This window comes from Magnolia sinica, chromosome 14 (assembly GCF_029962835.1).
Source record: "Magnolia sinica isolate HGM2019 chromosome 14, MsV1, whole genome shotgun sequence".
In the NCBI taxonomy this organism is placed as follows: domain Eukaryota; kingdom Viridiplantae; phylum Streptophyta; class Magnoliopsida; order Magnoliales; family Magnoliaceae; genus Magnolia; species Magnolia sinica.
Window position 1 is genome coordinate 59768541 of NC_080586.1, and position 13100 is coordinate 59781640.

At 35.9% G+C, this 13100-nt stretch overlaps 1 protein-coding gene across 1 annotated transcript; it reads left to right on the top strand.

Annotated features, from left to right (window-relative positions):
• Nucleotides 1-6260: 6260 nt before the first annotated feature.
• Nucleotides 6261-12709, top strand: LOC131225868 (ABC transporter G family member 15-like). Its single transcript, XM_058221470.1, has 9 exons — nucleotides 6261-6736; nucleotides 7818-7897; nucleotides 8276-8737; nucleotides 9250-9381; nucleotides 9532-9663; nucleotides 9750-10034; nucleotides 10239-10511; nucleotides 10606-10713; nucleotides 11994-12709. Exons 1-9 carry the CDS (start codon nucleotides 6475-6477, stop codon nucleotides 12363-12365), a joined length of 2106 nt encoding a protein of 701 aa, XP_058077453.1. The 5' UTR covers nucleotides 6261-6474; the 3' UTR covers nucleotides 12366-12709.
• Nucleotides 12710-13100: the final 391 nt, after the last annotated feature.

A 13100-nucleotide genomic window follows, 5' to 3' on the forward strand; every position in this document is an offset into this window, starting at 1 on the left:
TCACAATCAGTGACTAGAAGCGACTACAAGAATGCATCTCTTGAAAGAACTTCCTGGTGTTGGATAAAAGACAAATCCAACATATGAGCGTAGATTTGAATTACAACTAAAAACTATAGCTAAGAATTAACACTACTCGTAGGACATGATGAGATAAAATAAATTGATAAATTTGTTTTAATTTGATTGGTAGATGATTAGTGATTATTCTTTACAGATTTCATCTCCTATTTATAGAGTTCTATTGCTGCTTATTCTTCTAGATCCTTCTTCTATTACTACAACGGTTATAATAGTCAAAAAGTATTTCTTTATATTCTTCTTTTTGTTACTATTCCCTTTTGTGATTGTTCCTCTTCTCTGGGCCAAATTCTATGGTTCTCGATCACCTTTTGTATCTTAAACTGCTCGACCGTGTTTTTCTCTTCCGCTCATTTATAAGCTTTTAGATAACTTACTCACATCACTTTGTCGATCATCCACTGATGTGTAAAATTGAATTTACTATTTTTAAGATCTTTTTATCCACCTCTTATTTCTCGTATAATGTCACATGAGCCCTTTTATTAGCTTTTTCTTGAATAGCCAGAAATAAGATATCACATCCCCCCCCAATGCATGTTGCTTCGCCTTTAGGAAAAATGTGAAGATGATGTTATTCTTTTGCCCAATACAATTAGCCATTGGTCCATGTGTTGTCTCCCCATTGACTCTACCTGACCAATGTCGTACTAAAAGATATCATTTGTCTCTCCCTTCTAAGATGTCCATGTGATACGTCGCATAGAATCGTATTGTACGAGGAGTTTGTGAGGGTCATCACTGAAGCTCTCATCAATTGTAACTCGAGTGAATGGTGGATTGACTCAGGAGCCATTACGCACGTCTACTACGACTGTGGTACCTTTAGGAGGCAAGGGATATATTCATGGGGAATTCGTCTAAGGAAAAGGTTGTTGGCAAGGGAAATTGAGCTTGAAGCTGACCTCTGACAATGTGTCAACTCTATTAGATGTATTGCATGTACTGGACCCTCAGAAAAATATAGATTGGCTCTACACTTAACATGAACATGTTTAAGTTAGTTTTTTAATTTAAAAAAATGTGTAATCTTTAAAAAAATAGACTTTTTTTAAGGATTATGTAATTGATAGTTCATTCAAACTTATTGTTAAGAATGATAATATATAGTACTACTTCCTCTATTTATTTGATTGAGTCTTTTGATATATGGCATGCTGGATTAGGTCATGTGATCTATTATTATCTTGAAAGCATGATTAATATGAGGCTTATTCCTAAATTTGAAAGAAAAAATCAAAACAAATGTGAAATTTATATACAATCTAAATATTTCAAGAAATTATTCAAAAGATTTGAAAGTAATAGCCAAATCCTGAATTTGATTCATAATGATATATGTGACTTGAAAATTATTATAACTCATGTAGGATATAAATATTTTATAACTTTCATATATAATAATTATTCTAGATTTACAAAGGTATATCTAATAGTACGAGTTCCTCTACTTATTTGATTAAGTCTTTTGATATGTGGCATACTTGACTAAGTCATGTGAACTATCATTATATCTTGAAAATATGATTACTATAGAAATTATTCTTAAAATTAAAAGAGAAAATCAAAACAAATGTGAAATTTGTATACAATTTAAAATTTTCACGAAATTATTTAAAAAAGTTGAAAGGAACAACCAAATCCTGATTTTAATTCACAACAACATATGCAACTTGAAAAATATTGTAATTCGTGGAAGAAAGAAATATTTAATAATTTTCATAGATAATTATTTTAAATATAAAAAAGGTATATCTAATAAGAATTAAAGATGAGATAAAAGATAAATTTGCGGTTTTTGTGAATGAGGTAAAAAATTAATTAGAAAGAAAAATGAAGGATCTTAAATCTGATCAAAGCGAAGAATATTTCTCTTACGACTTCGTAACATACTGTGGATCAAAAGGAATTATACATGAGGTGACTGCATCAAATTTACCTCTGTAAAATGGATTCGCTGGAAAAAAAAAATAGAACTTTTATTAATATAGTAAATGTTATGCTTTCTACTTCTGATTTACCTATTAATCTATTAGGAGAAATCCTTCTTATTGCATGTTATATTCTAAATCGTGCACCCCATAATGATGTCAATTCTATTATTAAATCCTTATATGTCAATATCTTTAAAAATATATTTTCATGTAGATCTAATGCTACTTTTTCTATGAAAGTAGTAGAATTGGTCGCAATGATTGATATAGATAATAACAAATTAAAAGAGCTATCTGAATGCAGAAGAAGTAAGAGAATGAGAGTTAAGAGTAGTTTTGGACTCAATTTCTACACCTTTCTTGTAGAGGACAATCTATTCTCACATGTTGAAGTTATGATCTCTCATAATACAACCTTGTGCAATAAAGCCATTAATAGTGAAATGGATTCTATTTTATACAATAACACTTGAAAAATAATAGACCTATATCCGAGTAGCAAACCTATAGATTGTAAATGAGTTTTTAAAATTAAACTTAGATCAAATAGGTTTATTGAGAAATTCGAAGTTAGACTTGTGACTAAGGGGTACAAGCAAAAGTAATGAATTAATTTCTTTGATAGATATTCACATGTTATCAAAATCATAGCCATACAGTTATTGATAGTTATAACTTTCATCCCACAATCTGGTGGTTCATTAAATGGATGTGAAAACTATAATATTCTTAAATGGAAAGTTAGAGGAAGTTATTTATATGAACCAGTCAAAGGGTTTTGTGATAAAAAGTGATGAAAATAAAGTATGTAAATTAATTAAATATTTTATGAGATCAAGCAAGCTCCAAAACAATAACATTAGAAATTCGACAAAGTGTTATTGTCAAATAGCTTTCAAATTAATGAATTTGATAAATGTGTATACAACAAGATGTATAAAAATGCATATATTATCATATATTTGTATGTGGATGACATGTTGATCTTTAGTTTTAACATTGATATGCGAATGAAACTAAGTCCGACCTGAATTCACAATTCGACATGAAGGACCTGAGAAAAGTTGATGTGATTCCTAGAAACAAAATCATAAAGGGTTCAAATGGATTCCATTTATCTCAATCACACTATATTGAAAAATTCTTGAGAAAAAATAATATTCTTAATTTTACACCTGCAAGTATTCTCTTTGATCACCATGTGAAATTGTATAAAAATAAGGGTGATAGTGTATCACAACCTCAATATGCTAATATTATTGGGAATTTAATGTATTTAATGAGTTGCATTAAACCTAATATTGCATATGCAATTAGTAAGCTAAGTAGATATACCAATGATCCTATATAATATCCCTAGAATGTTATAAATAAAGTACTAAGATACTTGAAAAATACATGTAGTTATAGTTTTAGGTATTCTAAATATCGAGTTATACTAGAGGCATATAATAATGCGAATTGGATATCAAATTCTTTAAAATTCAATTCCACAAGTGGTTGCTTGTTTAATCTTAGAGGAGATGCAGTATCATAGAAGTCTAAAAAGCAGACTTGCATCTCTTGATCTATGATTGAGTTCAAGTTTATTGCACTTGCAACCATAGGTAAAGAAGAAGAATGGTTAAAAATATACTTTTAGACATACCCATGTGGGATAAAATCATGACATTAATTGTGTTGCATTATGATAGCCAAACTTCTATAGTTAAGGCAAACAATATGATTTATAACGAAAAGTCCAAACATTTACATCTGAGACACAACTTAGTCAGGCAATTAATTTAGGATGGGATAATTGCAATTGACTTTGTGAGGTTTAGAGAGAATCTAGTAGATCCATTAACTAAAGCGCGAGCCATAAAGTTAATAATGAGCATATCAAGTAGAATAGGGTTGACTCTCATTTAAATAAATCACCGACAATGGGAACCCAACCTATATACTAGAAATCCCAGGAAATAGATTCAATGGGTAGCAAGTTACCTTGAATAATTGATGTCAACACTATAAAATTAAATTGAGAACTACATTCCTGTGATGTAAAAGTGACATAACCTATAGTGAGGGAGGTTGGACTAAGTCTTTTATGAGTTCCATATCTTTAATACAAGGGAATATGTAGCTATAGGTACATTCCTGATGGACTTGCGAATATGAGTGTGGAAGTGGGGCCATTTCTCATGAGAATTGAAACATTTTCTAGAGCACTCATGAAACTGGAATAAAATACATGACCATAATATGCTAGTTTAATGGATTCAAGTTGCTTTAAAAAATAGTGAATGGCATATGTTTTGATTGTCCATATGAAGGTTAGTTCAAAACTCTATGTTACTACCACCTAACAAAGCAAATAAATTTGCATTGGGTAAGGTTCAAAATTTTTAAATATCTCCATTGATGAACTTTATTTCACTAGTTTGCTCATTTGGTTTTCTTTTTACTAATTTTTTAATTTGTGGGGGATTATTAGGAAAAATGAGAGTTATAATATTACAGAAAATTAGTTTTTCCAACTTTGTGTTTTTCTTTTTGTTTCTAATGTTAGTTTAGTCCCACATTGTAAAGAAGTTAAGAAAACTATGTGTTTATAATAGAATCATCCACTTATTATTTGTATTAGAAACCAAGAGTGTGCCATGTGTGCAACCTTGTACACGCACATGCTACAACGACAGTGATGGTTGTGCGGTGTGGTGCAATGTGGTTTAGTATGGTTTGTCTTTGATTAAACAATTTTTTTTTTTAAATTTTTTATTTTATTTTATTTTATTTTTTGCATGCATGAGTGATGATACTATCATGGACATGTGGACAAAGAGAGCCGCCATGTAGCGACGTAGTTATTAATAAGTCGGCATGCGTCGTCCTACATTCATTGTGCCACTCGCATGTTCCTAGATCTTAACGGATATCTTTTGAGCTCTATAAATACAACTCCTTTTTCTCCTAGAACAAGGAAAAAAAAAAAAAACCTCTCTTCTTTTGTTCTCTCGATTCTCTATGGTTTTCCTTTGCAATCCTTATTTGGGCAAACTTATATAAGCAAGCTTCAGTTCGGAAGGCTAAGATCGAGTGTGCACCAGATCCTAGCCATTCATCTACTATAAGAGGGATGTTGTATCGTGAGGACAAAGTTTTTGAGACCTAGTGTTTTGAGAATATTCCTTGTGGGGGCAAATTTGTCTTTAACGTTTAAATGTGCATAAACTTTCTTGATAAATTTTCTATTCCTTTTTATTTTTAACATTCAATTTTTTCCTTCCTGTATCTCTTTATTACAACCAACAAAAATGAACTGGCAAAACGAATCCCTTGCAACTAGATGTTGCGGCAATCCACCTCCGTCAACTTAGGCCATCCACCTCCGTCAACTTAGGCTTAGGTGACGAGAGGAGAAATATCAAGTGGTTATTTGTTTTACCATTTATTAGTAAATGGATAATAATTATTTACTATGATTAATTCATCCAACTGATCCATGCTATTCATCTATTTTATTAGCTTATTTTAGGGCATGAGCCAAAAAATGAGGCAAATCCAAAGTGTGTGTTGACGACACCGGCTAGTGGAAATCGAATGCCTACTATTGAAAACTCCTTAAGGCCCACGGAAGTTTTGAATTAAGCTAACATTTTTATTTTTTATTCATCCATGTCTTTCTACCCTTATGAATAGATTGGATGACAAATACTCATCACTATAGTCTCTACACAAATTTCAACTTTTAACTGTAGACATCATTATCCTCTTATTTCCTGTAGTTTGTGGTCTGGTTCACTAGAGCTACCAATCAGCCTCATTTTTTTTGGGCTCATGCCTATAGCCAGTATGGATCAGACACATACATCACAACAGCACACATGGATTTTACATAGATACCAACGTCCCATGCAATCACCTCCATATTTTACCTCAATCCAAAAGAGTATGTAAAGTAATCATTATGTATTTACCACATAAAACAAACATGCCCTAGACAGGAGTTCTGGAAGTGTAATTTCATAATTTTTTAAAAAGATTTTGCTAACCCAACTGTATGAAAATTTCGCATGGGTTTTACCACATTTAGTTTTTACATGGCTTTTTACAGTATTTGGAGTGATTTGGGAAATCGCGCGTGTGAGGGTGTTATTTGTCATTGAACTAGAAAGGAAGGGTGCTAGATGCTAAAAATAAAAATAAAGCCTTCTGGGCGTGTCCTCAGGCCTACTATTCCAAAATTTCACAAATAGGAAGTACCGTTATCCGAGACAGCCAATTTACACGGTTTGTCATCAAAGCTCTTGTAAATGGCTTTCACGCTCTCTCATCAATGCTACATTTATCTTCAGCTCTCTTTTACTCCAACCATTCCAACCTCTTCTTCCATTGATCTTCTTCTTCATCTACTTATTATTGTTCTTCCACATTTGTAGTAGCTTGAACTAGTACTCGTGGTCCAGATTTCAGTGTGATGGAGATCGAAGTGACCACGGTCGCGGGTGCAAGTCAGTCTCAGCTTGCACCATCGGGTCCATTACTGTCAATCGAGCGGTGTTCTTCGAACTCGGCCTACTTGGTTTGGGAGGATCTAACCGTCGTGCTTCCCAATCACGGGAAAGGCTCGTCGAGGAAGTTGTTGCATGGGCTGAACGGTTACTGCGAACCCAGTCGGATCATGGCCATTATGGGACCTTCTGGTTCAGGAAAGTCCACACTGTTGGATTCATTGGCAGGTGAGTGTTCGATCTCGAATCTTCTTTCTTTCTTTGCTTTTGTCAATTGGTCGAAAACATATTAACAAAGTTACAATCTTTGATGTTGAGTATTGTTTTGTTTTGTTTTTTTTTTTTTCAATTGATATTTGGTTTTCTTGTAAGATTTTACCATTTTAGGCTAAGAATTTTATTCGTGTTTTTCATTTGGTTGTACCCATTATAATGAAATTTCGTGATATTTTGCACCAAATTAGATTGAGGGTGCATCTGGTGGAACCAAATATCATGATATTTCATGATTAATTAGTCTAATTTGGTGCAAAATGTATGAAATTTCATGATATTTGGGGCAACCAAACACAATCTCAGTCTAATTTGGCGCAAAATATCATGAAATTTTGTTATATTGGTTGCAACCAAGCTCACCCTCAATCTAATTTGGTGCAAAATGTATGAAATTTCATGATATTTGGTGCAACCTAACGCACCGTCAGTCTAATTTGGAACAAAATATCATGAAATTTCAGTATATTGGATGCAACCAAACACGCCCTAAACGAAACAATGATGATTGATTCATCTTTTATTGGTTAATTCCTGATATGAGGTGAGTGGAGTGGTGGATCCAGACGTCCATATAGTGTGTCACGGCTATGGATGGCCCCTGGGTTGAAAGCCACACTTTCTGAACCAGTGGTGACACAAACAGTATCTTTGAAATGGATGGTAAAAACGAAAATGATTAATGATCGACATTCAACTAGACAAGCGAGAATTGCCTATTTGGTGTGATCTTCGACCAAGGCCATCCGCCAACAATGCCCACCAGATGGGTGATGTGTTTGATGTTGGATCAAGAAGAATTTCTTTGATAATGGAAGCAATATTTACAGTTAATGTTCAGGTAATTCTGTAGTGGATTCTATCAAGTGTTGATTAATCAATGGACAGCCTATGTTATAATATCTTCTTAAATCATCTTAAGAACCGAGGCTTTGGATGATCGACGAAAGTAGAACAGAAATGAAAATTGAAATCCAAATCTGATGCTACTACTTCGTTTATGTGACAGACACATTGTTTTTTAATTTTTGAACAGGACGGCTAGCAGGGAATGTTATTCAGATGGGTGAAATTCTCCTTAATGGGAAGAAGAGGAGGCTAGATTATGGAGTTGCGGTAACTACAACAGTTCCTTTTCCTTTACCTTATCTCTCTGTTTTTTTTTTTTTTTTGAAGTCTATGAAGTTCACTCCTCACAGTAAGTTTGCGAAAATGTAAGGCGATCAGGAATTTTGATCTAGTGGACCACCACTTTGATTGGCTGCAACCCAAAAACTGCAGACTATTGAGTTGTTAGTTTTTCATGTTGAATGTGGATTGCTACTCTGTTTTCAACTAACCATCTAATTTTCGGGCCATTGTTTTGGTGTCTATGAAAGTAGGATCCATTTGAGTGCAGTGTACCACAAAGTCAACGGTCCTGATCATCGACGTATTGGATCTCTCTTTTTTAGTAGTGTTTTTTGTGATGGAGGAGCATGTTCTACATTTCAGGCATATGTGACACAAGAGGACGTGTTGCTCGGGACACTCACCGTTAGAGAAACCATCAAATACTCTGCGCTTCTGAGGCTTCCAACAAGCATGAGTAAACAAGAGATAAGGGGAGTGGTGGATAGCACGATCGAACAGATGGGCCTCCTTGATTGTGAAGATAGAATGATAGGGAACTGGCACTTACGAGGCATAAGTGGTGGTGAGAAAAAGAGGCTGAGCATCGCCATTGAGATCCTCACAGGCCCTCGCCTCTTGTTTCTGGATGAGCCAACAAGTGGGCTTGATAGTGCATCAGCTTTCTTCGTTATCCAGACATTAAGAAACATGGCCCATGATGGAAGGACCATCATCTCCTCAATCCACCAGCCAAGCAGTGAAGTGTTCGAACTCTTCGATGATCTGGTTCTCCTCTCCGGAGGAGAAACTGTTTATTTTGGAGATGCCAAGTTAGCCATACAAGTATGAAACATCCATCCTAATTTATTTCTCATATTTTATAATATGATTCTTTTTTTCAGTTCAGTCCAGTGGGATGATCTTCTTGTAATCAAAGCGATTAATCATATTATCTTCCATATCAGATGATCTGATTCATGCAATGAAAATGGACAATTATGACTGAAGGTCCATGTTTAAAGGGGCCCAATTGGATTGTTAGGATCACTGATTAAGAAATCATTTGGATTGTTTACCACCCAACATAGGGCCCACCACATGTAGAATTTAGAGGGCCTCACATGAACATTATTGATCTAAGAAAATGTTTCATCAACTAACGTACGTTTCTGGTCTGATGCCATGTTGTAGAGAAAGGGACTTGGGAAAATGGTGTATTAAGAAGAGTGGCCTCCTAACTCACTTTAAAATGGTGTTTTGAGGGGGCACTGAAATTAAACAGAAAATACTCTCTAACAGAATTTACTTTTATTAATCAGATGAGAATTTGACGTTGTTGTTGGCTATTTCTACAGTTCTTCGCTGAAGCTGGATTTCCTTGCCCCAGCAAAAGGAACCCTTCTGATCACTTCCTTCGTTGCATTAACTCAGATTTTGACCGTGTCACAGCAACATTGAGAGGATCTCAAAGAATCCGCACTTCTTCGGTATCTAATCTTTCTTTTTTTTTTTTTTTTAAAAAAAAAAAAAAATCTTCTCTTCAACAGTCCCACAGTTCTCATACTCAATCAACTAACTTATTCATTCAATACAATCTTCTTGTTTCTGTTTGTGATTGTTTTCTTTCTTTCCTCAAGGAAAATGATCCATGTTTAGATCCTCTATCAAGATTTGGAACTTCGGAGATCAAATCAATGCTCGTCGAGAAATACAAGACCTCCGAGTACTCTGCAAGAGCTCGAAGACGGATTCGAGAAATTTCACAAATTGTAGTCATGTCAACTCAAAAACAAACCTCTTGAGTTTCTGTGCATTGCTTTGCTTAGAACATGAATTCATTTTGGTAAAAATGCAGGAAGGGCTAGTTGTTGAATGGAGCAAGGGAAGCCAGGCTACTTGGGGAAGGCAGCTCTCCACATTGTGTAGGAGATCTTTTGTTAACATGTCTAGAGACATGGGATACTACTGGATGAGAATCGTAATCTACATTGTGGTGGCGATTTGCGTGGGGACCATTTATTTCGACGTGGGGACGGGCTACACAGCCATTTTGGCAAGAGTATCATGTGGTGGATTTGTTTCTGGCTTCATGACCTTTATGTCCATTGGAGGCTTCCCATCATTCATTGAAGAAATGAAGGTAGTTCATTGAACTAGGTTCGAAAAGCTCGTTTCATTCTAGATATATTAGGCATGGCCCATCCAATGATGGGGCCCACAAGATCAATAGCTTAGTTTACCTAAAGAATTATCAACAGCTTAATTAAACTGAATTTGGAAAGCTTGTTCTGTTCAAAACTACCACATTTATTCAAATAATTCATAATCTTTTCTTTTTTACAAGGTCTTTTATCGCGAGAGGCTAAATGGGCACTATGGAGTGGCTGTCTACATCCTATCGAATTTCCTCTCATCATTCCCATACTTGCTTGCGGTGACCGTCTCTTCAGGAACAATAACCTACTACATGGTGAAATTCCATCCTGGATTTTCCCACTACGCTTACTACGTTCTCAATCTATTCGGTTGCATTGCGGTAATAGAGAGCTTGATGATGATAGTGGCGTCATTGGTGCCCAACTTCTTGATGGGCATTGTAACTGGAGCTGGAATTATGGTAAGAAGCTGCTTCCTAACCATTGCATGCAACCTTCACATACAAGGCATGGATGATACAATTGGATTCTTATTTCTTTTTCTTTTTCTGTTAGGGAATTATGATGATGACAGCTGGGTTCTTCCGATTGCTGCCTGATCTTCCCAAGCCTTTCTGGCGCTACCCGATTTCATATATCAGTTACAGTTCATGGTCATTACAGGTAACTTAGTTTCTTTGCCTTCTTAGTTTGAGGATTGCCAATCAGACACATGCCTCCATTGTGGAAGATCCAATCCTTTTCTTTGCCTTCTGAGTTTGACGATTACAAAATCAGACACGTGCCTTCATTGAGGAACATCCGATCCATCCGTCTGGTGGGTTGTTTCCTGTAGATGCTCTGGCCCAATAACAGGGCAGTTTGACTTGTTTCATACATTGTGGCCCGCCTTACTATCTCCAGCCCAATTTTTGGGCATGGACATCCATGCACCCAAGCTCTGTGGGGTCCACTATCTTGTATATGTAAAATCCACTCTGTCCATCAACTGAGAACCGTTAAAATATCATATGGGCCACCCAATGGGAACAATGTAAAATTGCTCCCAAAACCACAAGTTCATACAGTGTGGCCCATCTAAGTTGTGGGTTTAGCTGATTTATGGCCTTGGGTCCTAATATTGAGGATAGAACCTGATAAACAGAGTGGATTCTACACATACAACTTGGTGAACTGCACAGACTGGGGTGTTCTACGCAGTGCAGACAACAGGTGTTGTAGAGGATTCCAGTCCCAATTCAACCAACCTGATGGACGGCTCGGATCTTCCACATCTGTGTCACGTCAGCACATGTAGATGGGCATGCAGGATTGGAAAACCTATCTAAGTTTCGGGGAATGATAATAGATGAAAGCCACCATAATCATGGGAACTGAGGCCATGCACTTGCTTTGATTTGTTAGGATGTGCTAATTTCCATCAATGGTTATCATTTTCTTGTAGTCACATTCACCCATAGAGAAATCTAGCTACAGATGTTTTACTGTTGACTAGGGGAATATCTAGTGTGGTAGTGTCAAGCACTTAAATCTTCATGTGGTGAGGAATTCTATTGAGAACCACCTCAGAAGAAATCCATTTGTGATGAATCTAATCATCATCTGATCCAGATTGGGAAGTGGGCCCCACTGAAATGACATTTGTGGAGGAGGTTGGATCCATTTGGTCATTTCCATCACCCTCTAATCAGGATCAAGATCAGATATGATGATAAGATAACTACACTGTCTTCCAACCATACCATAGTGGGAAGTGCGCAATGCGATTCGGATGCGTTGATCTTCGTCTGCTTTCTTTGACATTTTAGGAGGTGGTGAGACATGCGGGACCCACTTCCCATCTATGTCCAATGAGGCAATTGCACTGGCTTTGACATTAATATCTTTAACAGTACTAACTTATATAGGTACTGAAATATTTATGTTGAACATGGATCATGTAGGGTCAATACAAGAACGACTTGCTTGGGCTAGAGTTTGATCCTTTGATACCCGGTGGCCCAAAATTGAGAGGAGAGGATGTCATCCATAATATATTTGGGATCGAACTGGGCCGTTCAAAGTGGTGGGACTTGGCCGCCGTGTTCGCTATACTCTTCTCTTACAGAGTTCTCTTCTTCCTCATATTGAAGTTCAACGAGATAGCTTCCCCATTTTTCCGCACTCTTTACGCCAAGAGAACCCTCAAAAATCTCAAGAAGTGGCCTTCTTTCAACAAAGTTCTATCGTTCTCAGCTTCCTCAAAGCAGTCCACTTCTTTCCGTGGAGCATCTTCACCTTCTCAAGAATACCTCACCCACAAAGAGACTCCCTAACAGCAAACCATGACATTGTTACGCTCATTCCATTGAGAATCAGTAGAATAAAACTCAAGATTTATTTGGAAATGAGAAACATACCACCGTAAAAAGATTTATTAAAAGTTTTCACAATCTTTCGCAATTGTGAAAACGTATTGACATTGTTACATTCGAAACTTAAAGATCAGTTAGAAATGCAAAAAAATTCCCCTGAGAGAAAATGTATCAACAGTTTTCATGATCTTTCATTATACTGTGGGGCCGCCACAAGTGGCCCATTCTTACATAGTTTCTGAAACATTGAAAAGATTTCAGGGAATTTTCCTTAGAAATGAAGAAATAAATCAAAAATTTCTTCAGTTTCCCTTGGATTACAGTTCTCATATTGTTTGGGAGTAATTCAAGAATTATGAACCATTCATGAATCATTTTCGAACCCTTTTACCTACAAACTACATGCATCTTTTGTGATGTTTCGGATAAACAAACAGATAATCTTTCAGCGATGCTCGGGCTTTGACTTGAGCATACATGCATGGTTCTGGGCAGTTGTCAATCCTGAGAATTACAGATCCTGGATTAACTGATCTACTCTTTGATAGACAATAAACTATAAGTTGTATATATTGGAATTTATATATCTGTTGTGTGGTTGTTCTGCAGGCCCTTTTTTTTTTTTTTTTGGTATAAAGGAAATGAGAAAACCGTGGAAATGAAAACCAATCTTAACTGCTGCTTTTTCTTTCGTAG

What these genes read in the sequence shown, in the direction of transcription:
- LOC131225868 (XM_058221470.1), top strand. Translation starts at nt 6,475, where the DNA reads ATGGAGATCGAAGTGACCACGGTCGCGGGTGCAAGTCAGTCTCAGCTT. An exon ending in TTCGAGAAATTTCACAAATT is followed by an intron (nt 9,664 to 9,749) that starts GTAGTCATGTCA and finishes GTAAAAATGCAG; the next exon opens with GAAGGGCTAGTTGTTGAATG. An exon ending in TAACTGGAGCTGGAATTATG is followed by an intron (nt 10,512 to 10,605) that starts GTAAGAAGCTGC and finishes TTTTTCTGTTAG; the next exon opens with GGAATTATGATGATGACAGC.